This window comes from Mytilus trossulus, chromosome 7, assembly GCF_036588685.1.
Source record: "Mytilus trossulus isolate FHL-02 chromosome 7, PNRI_Mtr1.1.1.hap1, whole genome shotgun sequence".
NCBI lineage: Eukaryota > Metazoa > Mollusca > Bivalvia > Mytilida > Mytilidae > Mytilus > Mytilus trossulus.
This window is the reverse complement of record NC_086379.1, coordinates 59,362,579-59,386,093: the sequence shown is the minus strand read 5'-3', so window position 1 is coordinate 59,386,093 and position 23,515 is coordinate 59,362,579. Positions and strand designations below refer to the sequence as shown.

Here is a 23,515-nt window from a genome sequence, read left to right as displayed (position 1 = left end):
GTAACAGTAGTCTACAAACAATCTAAGTTATTATTTACATATAAATAACAAATGTACTAACGAATTAATGTATAACTACACCATAATGTTATATAACAAAGCTAAATGCCATCCTTTATAAAGGGCTATAAATAGAGTTATAGTAGGATTGTAGATTTACATGATCTGTATATAGTCCAGTTATTTAACATAAATATACACAATTCGTCTCACAGCCTATAACAAATGGATATAATTGGAGGCAATCATTCTGGTTTTGACTTGTCTGATATTTTAGATATGTGCCATTTTAGCTTCAATACAAATTACTGAATGAATAAATCATTCCAGAATTTGAAATCATTAGGTAAAATATGTGGTTATTAGAAGAATCTGTAAAAGTCATTTCCTATAAAGTAAGACAATTATTTCCAAGTTTAATGGAAGATTTAAAGAACAAACTTACAACACATTAAAATATCAACACGTTTATCATATCAAAGTATTTTTTGATAAACTTGTAACATTGTAGAAAAATATTAATTAGGTATGTAGAAATCTACATCAAGTTACAGGTCAGATACATAAACTGAGAACACTCATTTACATAATTAAAATTCCTCTCTCATATAAATTTTCATTCATGCACCAAACAGCCAATTATTATGTTATCACACTAGAATATAAATTTCACTATCCTCTTAAATGAAACATATCTTTTTGATTTTGTTATATAATACATACAATATCAAAAGAAATAGTCATACATGTATCAACATCTTCAAAACAAACATTCAACATAAAATTAACACAATTTGTTAATTTATGACCTTGTTTTACATCTATAAGAAAAGCTAGGCATGCATAATAAAATTTTCATAACTATCAAAAAAGAAGAATTAAAAATCTAGTTTTGTTTCATGTCTGCCATATTTTCTGGAAAATTTCTTTTGTTATTTTTATTTTATATTATAAGGGTACATAAGCTAAATATTTTGTAATTAACCGCTATAATCATCCCGTAAATACATGTGTAACCTGAATATTGAAAAATTAAGCATGTCATTTGTTAGCAGAACTTTAATGAAGCAAAAGATAATTCACCAATACCAAACGGTTACAATATTAGGTGGTAAATGTATAAATGTGTACCATGTAATATACAAAGCTAATATATCATTTAGATATAAAGATTGACCAATTATATGAAAATATACACATCACATGAGAAACAGGAGGTTACTATCTTACTCTATTAAACACATTACAAAAAAGTCTTACTCTAAAGATGTAGTTTTTAATTAAATTAGATATATTCACAAATATTGTTTTGGGTGAAGGAAAAAATCTGTTCTTATTTTGAAAAAAAAACCAAGTAAACAGAATCCTGCTTTCCATACTGTTCATAGTTTAAGATCTCAATAAAGGCACAACACTGATTATGCAAATTATCAAAACTGTCTTTCCTACTTATATAAAATATACAATGTTCCTTCATGCCCCTTGCATCTCCCCTCCTGTCACAATCAGTCAAGCCACAGTTTAACACATACATACACCAGGATGTACAAGGATACAATATCTCACATTTTAACACAAACAAACTGGATGTTACAATGCAAATAATGGATTCTCTTCCTCGTCTTTCTGTAGTTGACGATTTCGACTTCCCGACCTTTGACCTGCAGCTGCAGCAATGGTTGGTACTGAATTAGCTCCTGTTGACCTTTCTGCCAAGAACTGGTCAAATTCTGAAATATTTAATAAAACATTTACTATAGGGTTATACAGTAGGTATATCTATAGAGTATTCTTACTATATGCTACAATCAGCAAATTGCAGTGAAATTCAAATTCTGAAGTAAAAAAGACTAAATTTTCAGAACAGATAATTGGGACACCCTGTACTGGCCCCAATATTATTAAAATATTGATGCCAGTACAGGGGGTCTTATTAAATTGTCATGAACATTTAGTCTGTTTGACTTTATTATCAGTTTTTTACTGCAATTTTAGGAAATCCTGCATCACTGATAATGCCATAAAAATACAAAATGAGTTTTCATTTTTTCTTACCTTCTACTGTCACAATTTTCCCAATAATAAAACATTGACAATATTTCTGAATTAACAATTAACAAATATAAGGCAACATTAAATGAATGTTTGTATCCTTATCTTTCCCTTCAAAAACAAAGTATATTATCCAGTTGTTACAGTTTTAAATAAGTATTGCATAATAGAATAAGAGGGTCGACTGATTGTTAATATTGAAACTTATAACTTATACATTATCAAAATGGCTTTTCACTACTGGATAAGCTTTTCACAAAATGTTTCATTATATTCTTTACCAACCTGAACTTGACAGCTGGTCTTGTGGATTCTTGTATTTTTCAAGCTGCAAATAGAATGTTAACATTAACTACAAATGTATAAATTAAAAACATATTCATAGAAACTAAATTGTATTAGGTCATAGCCAAATTTGATATGTCATATCATCTACCACTAAAAACTTATATTAGAGGATGATTTTGCAAATATTTTTGTCTTCACTGACCATAATTCAGGTGTCTAGTTAATTTAATACAAACAAACATAATATTACCACAGGCCAACTGACATTATCAAATATATGTGTATCAGTGTAAAAATATGTAGATGTGCTATAGAGCCAATGAGAAAACTATTCAGAAGAGACCAAAGTACAAAGATGTGAACTTTCACAGGTCATTTTATCAGATACTGGAGATTAGTCTGTTGGTTTAAGCCCATAACAAGAATGTATCCCCAGAACATGGATGCCCCACTCCCACTATCATTTTCTATGTTCAGTGGGCCAGGAACTTCATCAAAAACTACCTCGACCAAAAACTTTAACCTGAAACTGGACAGACGAATGAACGAACAGACGGAAGTATGGACAGATGAACGGACCCACAGACCAGAAAACATAATGCCCCTCTACTATTGTAGGTGGGGCATAAAAATAAGTGGCAATATCAAGTCCAGCTATCTGAATCATGTGTTGTTCTATGTTGTTATTACATATTTTTTGGAAGGATTCAGGTGATGTTGATTTATGTTGTCTGTTGTAATGTCTATTTTTGTTTGTGATTAATTTTATTCTCTTCACAGAACAGAAATAGAAGGGATATGATGTATTCATTAAAGATGGTCCACTAGCACTAATCTACTGGTGGTCAAAGATGTTTTCATTTTGTTTTTTCTTCTATTTGTAAAACTGAAAATTAAGAGCAGTGAATTGAAAAACATACATCTTTTTTCTGATCAGATGTTAGCCACTGTTCCATTTCATCATAATCTGTATCTTTACTCTGCAACTGTAAAAAGATTTGAAAATAATACTTGTAAACTCTGTGAACAATTACAGCTTTTCTATGAAAGCATGCAAAACAAAACTTTTATGGACTTGCTTGCTTTGTTTGTTTTGATGTTTGCAAACAATAGGTAGGCAGAGTTTCTGTCTGTATAATGTATACTGGGATTTGATTGGACAAAAACAAAATAACATATAATGTGGAACTTAACCTTAAAATGAAGTTAATGTTTATTGCCCAATCAAATTCCAGTATATAGTAAACAGACTGAAACAGACTGTCTACCTGTTGTTTGCAAACATCCAAACAATCAGCAAGCATGTTAATCAAAGGTTTTCCTTGCATGCTTTTATAGAAAAGCTGCAACATAAACTAGTGTTACGTGTCATTCTTACTCAATCAAAAGTTCTCAAAACTAGAATACCATTGTTTATCAGACAATTTGAGATAAATTGTTGGAAAAGGAATCTATATTTTGTACATAAATTAGGTTTTGTTACTCTTTAATCATATGGTTTCCAAAGTGACCATCCTTGGTTTCAATATGATTACAAAGCTTTTCGTTTGTTCTATAGTAACATTATCAATATAAAAGTAGGATATAAAAGACCTAGCCAATTACATTTTTTTCAAATATTTTCTTTAATTTGCATATAAATACAAGTAAAACATTAAGTCTGCTTCTCCCTCAAAAAAGATATAAACTTTAAATCAGTGTTTAAGTAATGCAATAAATGTTTTAAGAATTTGATTTCTCATGTTATGATTTAAAACACCTGCTTTACAACTTCATATATAAAACTGTTGATGTGTGCATGATCTACGTTCCTCTTGATTCTACTTTTTGTATTTTAAGAAAAACTCCTGATATGGGTAAATCGAAGGCATTGACAGAAAAATACAGAGTAAAACTTAGTATTTATGACTTACATACGATTAAATATATCAATGAAAAGGATCATAAAAGTAATTGTAATCTCTGATTATCAATGATGGTGTTCTTTACCCATGCTAGCATACATGCATTGCAATAAAAGCCTGTGTGATCTCATATTGGTTTCTGACTGAAGAGCTCTAGGATATTGATTTACAAACCAATTTACCCATTAATAATGAGGAAAATTTAAGAACAAATTCATATCTGCTGAAAGACTGTTAGAACAAAAATAATAGTTGAATGTTAACTCCCATAAAATAGGTCTGTAAGAGAAATGCTCTTTGATAACAGGCTTCAATAGCTTCAAAACTTGATGGCTTTTTAATTTCATCCTGTCAGAAACAAAAATTTCAGCTTCCAACTTGGCAGTTTTACTTTGCATTAAAGGTATTTTTAGCATTGTCACTAAATATGTCATTTCTTCAACGTTTGATTAGGACCAGAAAGACAGACAAAAGATTCCTGCAAAAAAGCAATAGATTCTTAATACATGATTAAATACCAAGAAATATAACATGTGAGTAAAAAGTAACCTAAAATGTTTCAAACCTGATTATCTACAGACAATATAAGTACACTTTGATAATTCTATCCTGAAAATCAAACAGTCAAAGAAAGAATACAAACATTCAAAATGTCTAATGTTACAACACTAACCTTATTAACATTACCAAATTCTTTGTTTAATTCCTACATAACAAAAGAAAACAGATTAACACATGCATCTAATCTTCTAAATATATTATCTGTGTATCATGCCATGTAAAAACTTGCTGAAAAATATTGATAGCTGTATGTTTCAGTCATTGTCATTAATACAGTAAAAATCAGCATAAACGTGGCGGAAAAAAAAGAAGAAAATAAACTTGAAACTTGTGCTTTATAAAAAAATATTCAACTTAAGTAAGCTACAATTGTATTATCATTACTTTCTAATATGTAAAACACACTCATTTACAACTTAAAATAAGTGTAAGTATACATACAGTTTTATAACAGAAGTTTGTCATGTGCTTAAGATGAACACTGAATGCAGATTGAAATTGAATTGCATTTAACGGTGAATAGTAAACTAATACACAATTACATATAACTGTCATAGCTAAGAATATATATAGATAGTTAATTATACTGTGTACATGTGACTTGTCACAAAATGCAGATACATTTGTTATATAAAGTACTACAGTTAGTCTAAAAGTATTTCAGTGGAGTGAAAAAAATCTAAAAGAATTATAATGGAGTTACACAAAAGTCAGAAAGTTTAATAGTGAAATAACAGAAAATATAGAAAATTATTTGCAGTTTTGAAAGAAAAAAAGTGGTGTTTTTGATTTATTTGGGTTAGAAAAAAAACTGTCTTATTAACTTGCAACTTTTAAGCTCCTGTTGATATATAAACCATCAGCAACAAGCATTGTAACAAGCAGTGTGGTTCTATAACCATTCCATAACAACAATCTCAGATAACTTTAAGATGACTGAATTTGGTATATCTATGAAACTTTTGTGAAATTTTGTGACAAAAATCAATTTATTTCACAGTTTGAATCCACTAAGAAGCTGGTAACAGTATGGCTCTTTCAAATGTATTAGCCATATCTAGTTTATTTCTGATAAAAGACAAAACTGAAAATCTTCACTAATGAACCATACCTCATTTTTTTTCATCAGTAACAATATAATAAAATTTGAAAAGCATTGGTTTAAAAGATCCTTAGTTAAGACATAGATATGGCTTGAAACTGCTATTCCAGCCCCCTTATTTTTCTTTATATACATGTATATGTAATTAATTTACTGGTCTAAAAGTTGTAGTGGAAACAATAATTATATTCAGCCATCATTTATCTAAATTTAATAAATTATCTAAGAGTTGTGATTGTCTCCCTACATGCAAACTTAAAGATAGTCTAACTGATTATGTGAATGACAGATAAGAGAGAGAACTCTGAATGTTACCTGTAATGTCTCCTCCTCTGAGGCCTGTTATAATCAAGATCACATGATAATCATATGATTAGAGATCACTTAAAATAGCACCATCCACCATTTAAGTTTGTCAGTTCAATAGACTTGTATCAGTTAAAGTTTAATATTTATACAACTTCTGTGGATTGATTATTATTCTTTGGATCCCTTTATTTGTAGATTTTGAGGGTAAAGATAACAAAGTAGAAATTTCTAACTTTGTTACTTCCATGAAATCAAATATCAACAAAAATACATTTTTTTTCTAAATCCATGTCAATTGGTTTCCACTGAATTAATGAATCCACAGAATGTTAATTGAACAGTGAAGTTTGCCAGGGAATTGCTGTCTTTGCGAAGCATTTTTTTTTATAACATAAATATAAATATAAACCTAATATTTTTAAGTTTTATAAAAAAAAATATTGGATTGGTTGTTGCTTGTTTCAATGTCATAAAAATTAGGAATGAGTAAAAAGAGATTCTTAGTTTGGTATCCAAAACTTAGATGAGTTCTATTTGTAATACATATTTTAGAACGTTGTATATATTGAATTTTCATATGAAATTTTTTTGAATTTTGTTTTTAACAAAGTAATGAAAAACTGTATGGCACTGAATATTTTTCTTTTATATATTCTAATTGATTACTCATGGAAAATCTGATTTACCTGAATAATCAATAATGCTTAAGGGATAGTCATCAATGGTTATTTGAACTTTCATTGAAGCCTTCAAAATTTGTTTTCATCTGAGGATAATCTGCTGATTGTGAGATTGTGCTAGATATAATATGATAAATATAACAATTAGCTTTAAAATTAAAAATAATATTAATATGAACTTTTTACAATATGTATAAAATAATTACCCCTGATTTGGCAGCGACAGCCTGGCCTAACCCACCACCAGTAAACTGGTCCTCTTGTTGGTTAGCATATGCACTGTAACATACATAGAACATTCATAATACATTTAGATGCATGAACTGTTTTCAGTGAAATATGATGTTCTTTACGATATTGAAGACCTCTTAACCAATTACCTTTTTGGTGCTTCATATATGTTTTTTTAATGAAAGTTAACTCAACTCGGCAAAGAAAGACTATTTTCAATCACTAAATTCATGTAATTTGTTTGTGAACACTATAAGTAGTTTTTAATGAGTAACTAACATGAAAGATTTCATTTCTTAAAATCAATTTGTTGTATTTTTCTAAATATAACTTCAAGAATATATCTGAATACCATTGAAATAGCTTACCCTTGTGTTTTGACTTTATTCTGTTCAAAAGATTGTCGTGATTGAGCAAACATGTCAAAATCATCACTTTGTTTGGGTGTAGTATTGGAACCAATGTCTGAAGTAAAGTAATAGGTTAATTCAAAATAATCAATAAAATTGAGAATGGAAATGGGGAATATTTCAAAGAGACAACAACCTTAGTTCATACAAGGTACCAAGAAAAGTCAGTTTGAAAATAATATAACCACTCATAGAATCAATCTATGTCATTCACAAAACAACATATATTCCAAAAAGTTTCAATAAAACAAAATAAAAGTCTATTTTCCTTTTTAACCCATGTCACTATATATTTATAAAGGAATATCAGATAGCACTTAATCTTATTATGTGACAATCAAATTTTTATTTTGTTGAAATAATAATAACAAGTGAAACTGCGAGCTACTGCTCACTGATGATACCCCCGCCGCAAGTGGATAATATTAATAGTGTAAAAATATGCAAGTGTTCGGTAAACAGGAAGATGTCAAGTGATGAATCTGAAAACGCATTACACGGTATAGCTGACTTATATAAATCCTGAAACCAAATTTCAGAAATCCTTGTATTGTAGTTCCTGAGAAAAATGTGACGAAAATTTTCAACTTGGCTATCATGTGTAACATGATACAAGTGTTCGGTAAACAGGAAGTTGTCGAGTGATGAATCTGAAAACGCATCACACGGTATAGCTGACTTATATAAATCCTGAAACCAAATTTCAGAAATCCTTGTATTGTAGTTCCTGAGAAAAATGTGACGAAAATTTTCAACTTGGCTATCATGTGTAAATTCATACAAGTGTTCGGTAAACAGAAAGTTGTCAAGTGATCAATCTGAAAACGCATCACACGGTATAGCTGACTTTGATAAACCCTGAAACCAAATTTCAGAAATCCTTGAATTGTAGTTCCTGAGAAAAATGTAACGAAAATTTTCAACTTGGCTATCATGTGTAAAATCATACAAGTGTTCGGTAAACAGGAAGTTGTCAAGTGATCAATCTGAAAATGCATCACACAGTATAGCTGACTTAGATAAACCCTGAAACCAAATTTCAGAAATCCTTGTATTGTAGTTCCTGAGAAAAATGTGACGAAAGTTTCATGGGACGGACTGACTGACGGACGGACTGACGGACGGACAGACAGAGGTAAAACAGTATACCCCCCCTTTTTTAAAGCGGGGGTATAACAAATCATACTTATGAATAAACTTGATTAAGAGTCAGCTTAGTATTAAAGAAAACAAATAGACACAACATACATTCTACTAAACTCTGTCCCAAGTCAGGAGCCTGTAATTCAGTGGTTGTCGTTTGTTTATGTGTTACATATTTGTTTTTCGTTCATTTTTTAAAAATAAATAAGGCTGTTAGTTTTCTAGCTTGAATTGTTTTACATTGTCTTATCAGGGCCTTTTATAGCTGACTATATGCGGTATGGGCTTTGCTCATTGTTGAAAGCCGTACAGTGACCTATAATTGTTAATGTTTGTGTCATTTTGGTCTTTTGTGGATAATTGTCTCATTGGCAATGATACCACATCTTCTTTTTTATAATTTCAACCACTAGAAGTTAAATCATCATTGAATGAATCAGCATCGCTAAATACCATCATTTTGACTTACAGTGAGTAAAAAAACAACATATGACTTATGATCTATAGGCAGTAAACTTACTCATATTCTGCATCTGTGTATTTATAGGTGGTAAGTGACCAGGTGCCTGTACCATTCCATCGTCTCCCAGATCTATCAGATTAGCAATAGGTGGATTTGATGCATCTTCTACCTAAAAAATAAAAATTCTGGTCATTTAAAAGATGCCTAATACATACTGTATAATATTTTATAACTGAATGCACTGTAATCATTCAATCACCTCTGAGAAATATTATACATATAGGTGTTTCCTGCCTACCAAATGAGATTCTGGTAAAAAAATCCAAATGAAAAATTATCTATATTAAGAATAACAGTATGTTTAAAACAGGAAAGGACTGGTTGTAATGCTTTAGTATACCCTGACGAAAAAAAATATTCAAAGTATTGGTAATCAGGCCTCACAAGAAACACCTTTCAACCTATCACTGTTAAACTGCTGCCCTTATTTGAAGACATTCTGTTCAATAATATCAGAGACTGATCATTCAACATATTGAAAATTCAAAGAATGGGAAAACAAAAAGTAGGTATCTGACATTATACAACTTATCACTGTCCTGCTGCTGACTAAATATGACATCATAGTTTCTCCGACTGCAAAAAAAACTATATTTGTTGGACCAACAGATGGACAGAGTGATTTCAGTATATCCCACACATAACAAGAGAGTGTATAATAGGTTCAAATACTAATTAGATCTTACCTGATTATATGAAGGTGGAGACATAACTGGTTCTGTAGTTGGTGTATCTAATTTTTTCAGGTCTGTTTGTGATTGGCCAGTTCTATAACGTTCAAATCTTTCATACCGTAAAAATACATTATTTATATCATCATTCACTCTCAGAAGTTCATCTGAAATATAAAGGACAAAAACTTAGTGCTTAAACTATGTTTTTTTTCAGTCTGTCTGTCTTAACATTAAATCCATTAGATATTGATTGACATTTTAGTTAGGGGAAACCATGGTTTATCTATTATTTAGAAAATGGACTTGAACTAGCTTTTGGTAACTTTGAGTACTCATAAACGTGTGCTTTGTGTCTATTGTCCTTTTGTTAGTTATGTTTGTGCTATGTACTGATCTGATGAGTCCCCCTCCCTTTTGAACTAATTTTTAATTTGTTTGAATGATTTTCTGTGACATCACAGTCCAAGGTTAGATTTAGATTACAGGTCAGGTTAATGCAAAAACTGTATCCAGGAAATTAAGTTTGTTAACAGTATTTAACTTACTAGTAACTTCTTCATTTGCTATTTTATCTAATAAATCTACTAATCTTTGCTGCATTTGTCTGTTTGTACGATTCAATTCCTGCAAGGAAACAATAAAATATACTATTTAGTATTTAATTAGTCATTCCACTGATAATATGGATATCATGTATGTCCATATTTAATAAGGGGTGTACTGGACTACTGGTGTCCAAAATGAGCTAAACTAGCATTATTTACCATTAAAAAATTGACTATGACTTCAATATTGGAGTCTTTAATTCCAATTGCATAGCATTCAATCAGTTCTGGTATCATCCAGACACACAAATCAGATTGAGATGTCTATATGCTGACCTTTATTGTTAAAAATAATTTTGTGACAACTTTGGTTGTGAATGTTTTCTTCTTATAAATACTGGATGTTTACAAAATCATAAAATATAGCTGTAGTAAACATTTGTTAAAATTATTTTACTGATTTTAAACACGATATTTGTTCTCACAACAAAATATTTACCAAAGTCTACTTTTAAAAATCTTTATCATAAACAACCTTGCACCAAAATTTAACTTTTTTTTTATCAAGATGGATGGATGGACAGACTTATATACAGATAGTTAGTCTTGTATTATTTTAATTTTAGTTTCTTATAGTAGTAGGTATAGGGGATGGGTTGAGATCTCATAAACATGTTTAACCCCGCCGCATTTTTGCGTCTGTCAGGAGCCTCTGGTCTTTGTTAGTCTTGTATTATTTTAATTTTACTTTCTTGTGTACAATTTGGAATTTAGTATGACATTCATTATCACTGAACTAGTATATATTTGTTTAGGGGCTGGCTGAAGGACGGCTCCGGGTGCATGAATTTCTTGTTACATTGAAGACCTGTTGGTGACCTTCTGCTGTTTTTTTTTTCTATGGTCGGGCTGTTGTCTCTTTGATACATTACCCATTTTCATTCTCAATCTTATTTTAGATGCACAACCAGAAAGCATTATTGGTCTCTTCTTTTGACAGCGCATGACAATAGAATGCACTTGCATTTTGAAAGCAAATACAGAGTAAAATCTCCCTTTATTTGACTGATTTATACTGAATGGATTAAGTCTTTTTACAAGGTCTATGCATTACATGCAGAAGTTACACATCATATAATTAGTTACCTGTAGTAATTCTAAATCTGATGGATCTACACTTGATGGATCAAGTTCTGTTAACATGTCTCCCATTACTTTAATATTTGCGTTGACAACAGTTAGTTCACTTTTTAACTTTGCCATTTGTTCAGTAGTTGGATTAATGGGACCTGCTGGCACTACTGGTATTTGCGCCATTTGTGGTGGTTGGTCCTACAAACAGTTACAAAGAATGATGTAAATATAATCAGCTATAAATGCCCATACACAATTTAGTTTCTTTTAAAAGTTCTTAAAGCGATTGTGTTTTTGTCTATTTACTAGTTTTTTCTTCAAATATATTTGCTCCTGTAATTTTGTATGATTTGACATAAACATTTCATAGAAAGAAAGAAAAACATATTTAGACGACTGAGTTTAAATGATATACACGTATTCTGAAATTAAAATATTACAAGTTGATAAAATTCTTTGAAGCTTTATATAACATCTTAAAGTAGACTTTGTGGATTAAGCACAATACAATGTACAACCAGAACATACAATGTACAACCAGAGCATACAATTCAATTAACCATTTTGAATTCCTGAATTTCTTCAATAATAACCCATTCTATGTCTGTCTTCACAAGCTTAAAATACATTATTGACTCCTAAATGTATAAAGTTACAAATGTAAACTCCCCCCTGATACAAATAAAATTATAAATTTCAAATGAAAAAAAAAGTTTTAACCTGCACATGCTTTTTTTCACTCACAAATAACATTCCTACAGATTTGTTGTATGAAACCATGAAATGTATGAAGCATAACATGCAACTTTCACTAACAAATAACAATATTCAATAAGATGTATCACAAATCTTGCAAGCTTGGGGACATTTTTTTTTCAGTTGTTACTACAAATATCTATTATTTACATATTGATCATCAGCTTCAAATTTCAAATCTCAGTATGTTTTCTATCCTATAAATGAATGTCATAAGGGCTGTTCCAGAAAATACTATGTCCCCCCCAGGGAAGGCAATTTTTTTAAATATTATGTGGGTGGTTGTATTTGAAATACCAAAATGCAAAGGGAGTGCTGTTCTAATTTAATTTTATTTCTGTGGGTGGTGGGGGTTAAAAAAAAGTGCCGTCCCTGGAGGGGACATAGTATTTTCTGGAACAGCCCTAATGATAGATTGTTACCCACCATTAAAACTTTCCTTCATGGTAGCACATATAAACTCAGCCAAAATTTACAACTTTATTGTCAAAGAAAAGATCAAGTAGTCAAAAATTTCTAGTACCTTGAATGTTTTCTATCCTAGATTTTATTATTCTTTTTTTTTTTTTAAACTTTCCAATATTATTTATTGAACCTATGGTAGAGATCGACACCAAACAAGACGAATAGAAAACGGAAAGGGACTACTTTCAATCGTTGTTTTGGGATAAAAGAGCTGATAGATTTTTACTAATAAGATACATGCATCAACAACAATTCAAACAAACCAAACCTGAATTTCTTCTCTTACAACATATTTCATCTGCATGGAAAAATTATCATTTATAAGAACCAAACAGTATGCTGAACGATATATGTCTCATTAAGATGCTATCAAATGAATACAAGGAGATGTGGGCACATTTAAACTTTTAACAGCATTTTGAAAAGTTAAATAATGTTTACTGTCAAATTTGAAACGCACTGCAACACACATGACAACCAGATGCTCCGCAGGGCGTAGCTTTATACGACCGCAGAGGTTGAACCCTGAACAGTTGGGGCAAGTATGGACACAACATTCAAGCTGGATTCCGCTCTAAATTTGGATTGTGATTAAATAGTTGACACAGCATAGGTTTCTGACACAGAATGAATGTATTCAAATGAACTTAAAATTTTTGTTTTCTCTTAGAGCAATTCACTATGCTGTTGAATATTAATCCTCTCAAAAAAATGTTTGAAGAAATTTTCTTTTTATTTATGAAATTTCAAATGAGAAAAATTGAACCCAATTTGTTAATCACATCCCCCTTTCCTTTATTCCAAAACTAATTTCAATTAAAATATTCTAATGGAGTTTGCAACACTTACTACTCATTTAAATACATCATAAAATATTAAGATGTAAAAAAACTGCTTGTTATCACTGAATGGTAAAGATTATTTAAATTTATCAGTTGGTAGTAAAAAGTGAATATACATTGTATATTGTATATAACAAAGATTTAAGTTGATTCTGGACAAAGAAAGATAACTCCAATTAAAAAAAATTCTTGCAGATATTTCTTACTTACTATACTGGACAAAGGAAGATAACTCTTAATTAAAAAAAAAATTGCTATTTCACAATATTGTGAAATTAGATATTTCTTGCCATTGCACAATACTGTGAAAAGACTTGCTATTGCACAATACTTAATATAATAATTTTAGATCCTGATTTGGACCAACTTGAAAACTGGGCCCATAATCAAAAATCTAAGTACATGTTTAGATTCAGCATATCAAAGAGGCCCAAGAATTTAATTTTTGTTAAAATCAAACTTAGTTTAATTTTGGACCCTTTGCACTTTAATTTAGACCAATTTTAAAACTGGACCAAAAATTAAGAATCGACATACACAGTTAGATTTGGCATATCAAAGAACCCCAGGTATTCAATTTTTGATGAAATCAAACAATGTTTAATTTTGGACCTGGATTTGGGCCAACTTGAAAACTGGGCCAATAATCAAAAATCTAAGTACATATTTAGATTCAGCATATCAAAGAACCCCAAGGTTTCAATTTTTGTTAAAATCAAACTAAGTTTAATTTTGGACCCTTTGGACCTTAATGTAGACCAATTTGAAAACGGGACCAAAAATTAAGAATCTACATACACAGTTAGATTCGGCATATTAAAGAACCCCAATTATTCAATTTTGATGAAATCAAACAAAGTTTAATTTTGGACCCTTTGGGCCCCTTTTTCCTTAACTGTTGGGACCAAAACTCCCAAAATCAATACCAACCTTCCTTTTATAGTCATAAACCTTGTGTTTAAAATTCATAGATTTCTATTTACTTATACTAACGCTATGGTGCGAAAACCAAGAAAAATGCTTATTTGGGTCCCTTTTTGGCCCCTAATTCCTAAACTGTTGGGACTGAAACTCCCAAAATCAATACCAACCTTCCTTTTGTGGTCATAAACATTGTGTTTAAATTTCATTGATATCTATTTACTTTAACTAAAGTTATTGTGCGAAAACCAAGAATAATGCTTATTTGGGCCCTTTTTTGGCCCCTAATTCCTAAACTGTTCAAACCATAACTCCCAAAATCAATCCCAACCTTTCTTTTGTGGTCATAAACCTTGTGTCAAAATTTCATTGATTTCTATTAACTTAAACTAAAGTTATAGTGCGAAAACCAAGAAAATGCTTATTAGGGCCCTTTTTGGCCCCTAATTCCTAAAATGTTGGGACCAAAACTCCCAAAATCAATACCAGTCTTCCTTTTATGGTCATAAACCTTGTGTTAAAATTTCATAGATTTCTATTCACTTTTACTAAAGTTAGAGTGCGAAAACTAAAAGTATTCGGACGACGACGACGACGACGCCAACGTGATAGCAATATACGAGGAAAATTTTTTCAAAATTTGCGGTCGTATAAAAAAGAAATATTTGCTTTATTGTAATTTTGAAAAGAAAAAAAATCTTGTGAAAATTGTTTGAAGTGTGTTTCATTTTCAAAATATTTAGTCCCAAGATTAGATTCCATTATTTCCACATATTATAGTAAAGAAAATCAATATTTTGAGTGTGAACATTTTTTTTGGTTGGTATTAGCAGTTATCTCCCCTCAATCTGTGTCAAACAATCCATAATTCAAAGATTTTCACTTTCATTTCATCTTTACAAATTCAAATGAAAGGTCCTGTAAATTACTGTAAATGTTAACTTCATTTCAATAACAGTTTCTTATCCTATAACATGCCTACGTTTCAAATCAGCCATAATATTCTTGCAAAAATTTGAAAAAAAGTTTATCTTGAATGGATCAAAAACTAAAATGGATTGAGAAATCCAAAGTCAATATTCCTTTACCCTGCACAAATATGAATGCATAATAACGATGTGATATTAGTTTTAAAATGGTAGATATGACCACTAGTTTGTTGGGAAACTTTTTAACAAAGGGAGATAACTCACTGCTCGTAAACTTGGTTGTCTTTGTTGTCTGATAACAGGTTCAGGTTCTGGTTGACTCTAAAAAATATGATAAAATGCCAAGGTAGATCAAGATTGTTTTTCTAGTCTTTTATTTTTGCTTGTTGTTTTGTATGTGTACAGAGTTTTATATTTCTCAACTATCCTACATAATTCACTAGAATAATTCATCTCATGAAACTGCCCTTCAAAGATGAAGAAAGTATTTGGAGGTCAAAGAAAGATACTCCCTGGATTCATGTAATGTTTAGTTTAGTTTAAACATATTTATTTATAGTGGATTAGGAAACAAGTTTTGCAACTTATATTAATCCCTTTCCACTATGAGGGTGCGAGTGCTGCCTTGTAGCGGCATTAGCCTACTCTTTTTCGAGGTAAGGTTTGAATGATCTCCTTTTTTCTCTCAATATATTGGATTTCTTGAATTTCTTCATAAGGTTAACTCTTTTTGTCAATATTCTTTGAAGTCCATTAATGTGTTTTAGTACTGAGAGCAGTTATCTTTGTTGGCAGTAAGTTCATTACCAACGTTACAAAATTATTTATTATCTAATGCAAATATTTTACAAAGGAATACTGATTATAGTTTTTTTCATTTTATTTTAAAAGTTCTCTATACTTATACATACCCTTTTTGGTGTGTGAATTGGTGCCATATGATCGAGATCTGTCATTGGGAATTCTATTCCTTTTCCCTTCAAATCATTATAACATTTTTCTACTTCCTTCAGGTCTGGTTGTCCTTTAAAAGCATCTGACCAGGACTATAAAAATAAAATTATTTACTGTTATCCAATATTCTTTTTATGAAGAATTCTAATAATATACATTTATATTACTGTGAAATGTAAGATGAAATTTAATATCAGTAAAATGAAATCAAAGTGTACATAAACGAAATAAAGGCCATCTAAGATACATGTATTGACCAGTCTCACCTATACATAAAACTAAACCATAGCGCTCAAGCATTTAACATAAGAGAGGCAAGACAATTTACAATTGTTATAAGGAAGCAGCACTTTCAGTGATATTGTTGACTTTTTTCAAAACTACCTCTACACTTTTTTATTGGGAAAATATGCGTTATTTTCATCAAATTGGGAAATTTAGAATAAACCATGAATTTGACTGACACTTCAACTTACAGACCCCCTTTCAAGAGTCAAACCCTGTTTTGAAATAAGACCCCTTTTTGTCAGTGATGATACATAAATAGACCCTCAAATCTGCACATATAGTCATTTTAGGCATGAAAAATGTATAAATGAGTGTTTAAGGCAAGGTCATGTCAAAAAGATTGCATAAACTTCATTTTTTTCACTCTGAATTATGTGAAATAGCAAATATATATCTGATTCAGGCTCGGAACAATAAGTCCTTGGTATCATGACTTGTCAGGCTTGTCCAGATAACAAACCTGCATCGGAAGCCCTTTTAGGTAGACTAAATCCTCTTAACCTCATAATGAAAGGATGATTTGCCCATATAGATGTTGACTCAACAAGTGAAACTGTGAGCTACTGCTCACTGATGATACCCCCGCCGCAAGTGGATAATATTAATAGTGTAAAAATATGCAAGTGTTCGGTAAACAGGAATTTGTCGAGTGATAAATCTGAAAACGCATCACCCGGTATAGCTGACTTATATAAATCCTGAAACCAAATTTCAAAAATCCTTGTATTTTAGTTCCTGAGAAAAATGTGACGAAAATTTTCAACTTGGCTATCATGTGAAAAATCATACAAGTGTTCGGTAAACAGGAAGTTGTCAAGTGATCAAACTGAAAATGCATCACACGGTATAGGTGACTTAGATAAACCCTGAAACCAAATTTCAAAAATCCTTGTATTGTAGTTCCTGAGAAAAATGTGATGAAAATTTTCAACTTGGCTATCATGTGTAAAATCATACAAGTGTTCGGTAAACAGGAAGTTGTCAAGTGATCAATCTGAAAACGCATCACACGGTATAGCTGACTTAGATAAACCCTGAAACCAAATTTCAGAAATCCTTGTATTTTAGTTCCTGAGAAAAATGTGACGAAAGTTTCATGGGACGGACTGACTGATGGACGGACGGACTGATGGACGGACTGACAGACAGACAGAGGTAAAACAGTATACCCCCCTTTTTTAAAGCGGGGGTATAATTATCCCAACTTATCCAGAAACTATATGGTGAGCAGCAGGTATGTAGAATGTATTGATTTACTGTAGATTATATATAAAAATAAAATATATATATAAGACTATATTTACCTGTATAGAACTTAACACTTTTTCTTGAAGAACTGTTGGTGGGTCATACTTAGGACCTATAATTTTGACTAAGTCACCCATAAAATCTTTTGTAGCTACTTGCTGATGGAATTTTTTACCACAATTCTTCACACATGTCTCCAAACACTAAATATACAAAGAAATAATAAACATTAGGTACAACTAAAACAGATTTACATAATAATAAGGCTGTTAGTTTTCTTGTTAGAATTGTTTTACATTGTCTTATCTGGGCCTTTTATAGCTGACTATGCGGTATGGGCTTTGGTCATTGTTGAAGGCTGTACAGTGACCTATAGTTGTTAATGTTCGTGTCATTTTGGTCTTTTGTGGATAGTTGTCTCATTGGCAATAATACTACATCTTTTTTTTTAAAAGTGCAAAAAAGTACAAATCTAAAGCGTATTAAAGACTCAAAATTCCTTAAGGTTTTTAAAAAATTAGCTAAAATATCTATTCCTCAACAATCTATTTAAAGTTTTGATAACATTTGATTTATAAAATAACCATTTCAATGATATACCAAAGTCACTACTGTCTTAAAAATTATTTGTTGGGTCTGACTGGTTGCAATATCAATTTAATTGGGCTTCATCAGAAAGAATTTTTTTCTTGATGATCAAGTTTTATTTTTTGAAAATATTCATTTTCAAACTCTGAGATCATAAACAGCAACTACACACTTTCCCTTTGCTTTTAGTGTTTTATGCTATACATGTACTGAGTGTGTATCACTGATGGATACACCATATACCAGTGTTTTGACAGCTTCTCAGTTGTATCCGTGTTTGGAGTTTTTTCATAATTCCTGTGTTCGTGTTTGGGATAGTGCGTCAGACGAGATTTGACTGTCAATGACTGTCGTTATCTTTTATTAAACACAATTTGTTTAGCGACCACCATTGCCAGTAAAGCCTTATTTGACCCACTAAATAAGCAATATCACGCACGACGTGTTTGTCATTCGCCATGTTAATATTCTACTGCACTTATTCTTCTTCTATATGTATATCCTTCCAATTATGGAATACCTCCTCAACTAGTACGTTTAAACGATTTGATCAGAGGATTTCCGAAAATGATTGTTCCGAAGTTGGGGTGTGTTATATAGGAGTAATTACGATTTTGAGAATAATAATGCACTCGCCCAATGATTTATTTTTGGGTCAGTAACTATCTATCTTTTTACAGTTTTTAATCGCCCAATCAAGGTTTTGGTCGCATTTGGCGACCAGGTGACCGGCTGTGTCCTACACTGATATACTTAGTTTTTTTCTATGAATATATTTTCATAATGAAGTTTGAATATTTTTAGGAATATCCAAGTTTATTTACTTTCATAGGAAATTTCATGTTGTTTTTGTAATGCATGTACATTTTATGTCAATACAAATTAAATTATATCTTAATCATCTTTAAATGTCATCTAGGTAAAATAAAGATCAAATAAGCCAAGTTTTTCTATGTCACATGTTTGAACTCTTAACATACATTGTACAACACTTTAAAAAAGCAGGAGTCTAGAAACTTACTGTCAAAGTGTACATAACTGCAGTGTGATTCTTTCCCATATTTTGTGACAATCTTTTCTTAATTGCTTTAATAGCATCTTTTGGTCTGTAAAATATACAAAAGAACATTTATAATTTATATAAATCTAAATTCTTCATAAATAAGCATCAAAGTTACATGAGATAAAATTTAGGATGACCTCTAGTAGGAATTGTTGTTCTTCAGTGGCAAGAGTAAGACCTACAGACTGTTGCATTAAAACGGGAATCTTTACCAATCACACTATTCAAATCATATTAAGCATTACCTGTTAAATCGTGCATTCTGGATGTGCCTGTCCAAAGCCAAAAGCCAGTAATTTATTGTTTGTGGTTTGTAGCGCATGCTGTGTTACATATATGTTTTTCATTCATTATTTTGTACATAAATTAGGCCATTAGTTTTCTCCGTTTGAATTGTTTTACACTACAACAAATGGAAGTTTTTAACGACCTTGACTGGCTATACAGCCCTTGCACGGTCGGTGTTTTACACTTGTCATGTTTAGGGCCTTTAATAGCTGAGTAAATGGTATTGGATTTGCTCATGAATGAAGGCTGAGGTGTAATCTCAAGATGTTTATTTCTGTGTCATTTGGTCTCTTGTGAAGAGATGCAATCATACCACATCTTCTTTTTTCATATTTACTGGAGAATTACTTCTGTGAGAGCATTATTGTGATAGGGATGGTACAGTTAAAAAGACTTGAAAAATAAAAAAAATAAACATGTTTTTATACATTACAATATGTAAATTTTCCAACCAGAACATATCATTGTCACTATATGTAGTCATGTAGTATAGTGAAATATTTTATTATAGCCAATGTTAAAACATCTGACAACTTCTATTAAAAAATTTCATGCACCTGATATATTAGACATTCACTCATTCTACTGGCTGACCGTCCTTATCACGACAGCCTGTTATATTTCCAGACTTGTTTTGACATCAAAACACATTAAAACAGAGGCCATAATCAAACTTATCAATGACTTTATGACTATATACATGTATCTTCACATTAAAATAGAGGCCATAAACAAACTTATCAATGTCTTGTTGACTATATATATAGATTCTTACACTGCAACAAGTATATTACGATATTTCCCACTCGAGACAGTTAAATTTTATTATTAAAAGCGCGAGTTAAAATTTAACTGTGGAGAGTGGAGAAATATCGTAATATGAGTTATAGTGTTGGAATCTGTTTCTCTAATGCTTTTTATCATTTGTTTTTCAAAGATTTTCAGAAAATCATGCCCTTTACATGCAACATCATCAGGCAAGGTCACCTTTTTTCATGACACCACAATAGGAAAATTGAGAAGAAAACAAAACATTTTGACGTCATATGATCAAATTTTGACTAATCATTTGCCGAGAACAGATTTTTCACTAGTGAGGAGAAATATTTTTTTCTCACACCGGTCAGGAAATTTGAAAATAGCACAAAAATTAGAGAAACATGTATCTTACCCTTCATCTGTATCATTAATTACATCACAGATTTCCATAAACAATCCCCAGTTTTCTGAAGCTTGTGAACCATCAGTGCTTTTTTCTGAAAAAAAAGAGAATCAAACATCAAAACATACATTTTATTTACCTTTAAATATTTCATCAAGTTCTTTTGAGTCTCATGTTTAAAATTCCATGTCATTGCATCATAATTGTTGTGCAAAGAGGATCATAGGGTGCAATGACGGACAATTTCAAGGAAAAAGAGCAAGTTCTAGGATTGGTAACTTGTAAAATTATTTCACAAATTGATTCAGTATAATGTAGGAAGTCAAATCTGGAAACAACTCTGACAACCCAATCCAAACATGAATTAGACTCAGAGTAGAACTGTTTTTATTTGTATTTGTTTGTACCACAAGTCAATTAAAATTAAAAAGATCACTGTGTACGTACTACTCTGTACTCTCTCATTAGGAGGAGAAAATAAATCTACCCCTTTCTCCTAAAAGTTTGCTCAGGAATAAATGCATTTAAGAATACAATAGGTGATTGAATAATTGGTCTACTATGGTAATTTGTAAAAGGTTTGATTAATTATTGGTGTTTTACACATCTTAAAGCATTATTGGCTTGGCAGTCACTTGTTAATGGTGAAGAAAGCTGGAGAGTGGAGACAATGCAGAGTTTTTAGTTACAAACAAATCAGTGTTGAAAGGCTAGTGATTACTGAAGATAAACTACTAAAACTATCCAGACCTTAGTTTATCAAGGGAAACACCAGAATTCAAGAAACTGACTTTTTTTTTGCATTGTCTACATGTATATCATCATGTGGATGAAGTTAAAAATTGAAATTGTAGAGACAAGTACTGGTGTTAAATTCATGTTATGCATTTAATTTCTTTATATTCATGTACAAGATAAAGTTACAACTACTTGGCACTAAATTATATTCATGAAAATTGTTGAGTTTGTTGCAAGATAACGACAATCTTACTTAAGTTCTTTTCTATTGTTGACATTTTGCAACTTCAATGAAGTCACCTTGAGTGCTGATTAAGTTATTATCAAATTTATTAGCGTATCTTGCAACAGTTTAAACCTCTTTAAACATAACCAATGCAACATTATTATGTTCAAACGAAATTAATTTTTTGCTCAATGGTAATATTGAAGAGACAAGCATTTGTGTGGTTACATAAATACATCTGTAATCATTAATCACATGAAAGATACGTGTACATCTTTATTGGATAGCACAGACCACAGGCACTAGTCAGTCTATTGACAATCATGACAATGGGATTATTGAATGTCTAGTGTATGTGCACAGACACACTTTAATTCCAGAAAATTTCTGACGTCACAATGCAAGTGATTTTTCTTAACATCAAAATTTAAAATATTTCGATAGATTGGATCATATTATGCTGATTTTGAAATAGTGTGGGTTCATGGTCTAGTGGTTAAGACCAATGGCTACAGTGCTAACATCCCGGGTTCGATTTTGACTAAGGGCCCTTAAAATTTTAGTACATTGTACATCTCAAGGGTGATTTTCACCCTCCCACATATTTCTCTGTTACCCAGACTGGAGTTTAACTAGAATGGGTACTTTGGGGGCCTCGGTTGGTATATCTCTCTTGTTTGTCTGTTTCTTCTTTTTCTTCCAGGTAAGGTATTTTGGCTACCTTCACAATAGTAACAGACTTCCCTATGTTCTAGCCCTCCCTTGTGTTTGGTGGGGATTGATTGTCCTTGTAAAAAATAGTTGTAATACGTTATTCATTAAGCCCGATAAAGAGTGTACATGGATGCCACTGTACCCTCACAGCTTTCGAGGGGTTCTTCGGATAACAGAGGGATTTACCTTTAGATACATACATAGTGAAACATATATAGAGAAAGCCAAACAGTCACCCCTCCCCATCTTTACAAACATGAAAGGAAGTTAGGTTTGGAAATGAAGTCAGGAATGAAAGTGCATTAATGACAGTATTTTCAAATATGTTCACTTATCTGAGAAAAAATGTTTAGAGCAAAAAGGTGTTCAAGGACTTGGGTATTGACTAATTAATGTCTGAAATATATTTTATGGTCTCTTTTTTATTCAGACTTTTTCATTCTATTTTCTACCTTTCTCTCTAAAATTTGATTGACATTGTGTTTTGTTGTTATGAAAGGGAGTGTATATTATGTCTCATTTTAATTATGAGCTGTTTTTCTTCTCACTATTAGCTCTTACCAATCATCTGGCCTACAGGTGTAGCCAGAGGATTCCCATGTCCAAAGAGGGCAGCCATTTTTTTTGTAAATATTGCGTGACGTCATTTGTTTGATCTATTTATAGAATAGTCTTGTGACTGGCATTAAATTTCGATCAATACTTTAAAATAATAATTTATCTTTCAAATTACAAAATGCTTGTTTTTCCCTCATATTCAAAAATCATATAAAAATA

The 23,515-nt window shown here is 31.1% G+C and overlaps 1 protein-coding gene across 3 annotated transcripts; it reads right to left on the bottom strand.

The window, feature by feature from the left end:
- Window positions 1-1,086: 1,086 nt before the first annotated feature.
- LOC134725428 (TOM1-like protein 2) lies at window positions 1,087-23,441 on the bottom strand. 3 transcript variants are annotated; one of them, XM_063589233.1, is made up of 18 exons: window positions 23,300-23,441; window positions 21,070-21,154; window positions 19,569-19,653; window positions 18,016-18,162; window positions 16,381-16,515; window positions 15,734-15,790; window positions 13,046-13,075; window positions 11,569-11,754; window positions 10,423-10,501; window positions 9,890-10,041; window positions 9,201-9,312; window positions 7,496-7,592; window positions 7,103-7,175; window positions 6,223-6,246; window positions 4,918-4,950; window positions 3,261-3,326; window positions 2,338-2,380; window positions 1,088-1,730 (listed from the first exon to the last, which is right to left on the bottom strand). In XM_063589233.1, exons 1-18 carry the CDS (start codon window positions 23,355-23,357, stop codon window positions 1,591-1,593), a joined length of 1,602 nt encoding a protein of 533 aa, XP_063445303.1. In that variant the 5' UTR covers window positions 23,358-23,441; the 3' UTR covers window positions 1,088-1,590. The 3 variants fall into 3 exon arrangements, with proteins under 3 accessions (XP_063445304.1, XP_063445303.1, XP_063445305.1); XM_063589234.1 differs by lacking the exon at window positions 6,223-6,246 and having other exon boundaries at window positions 1,087-1,730; XM_063589235.1 differs by lacking the exon at window positions 13,046-13,075 and having other exon boundaries at window positions 1,089-1,730.
- Window positions 23,442-23,515: the final 74 nt, after the last annotated feature.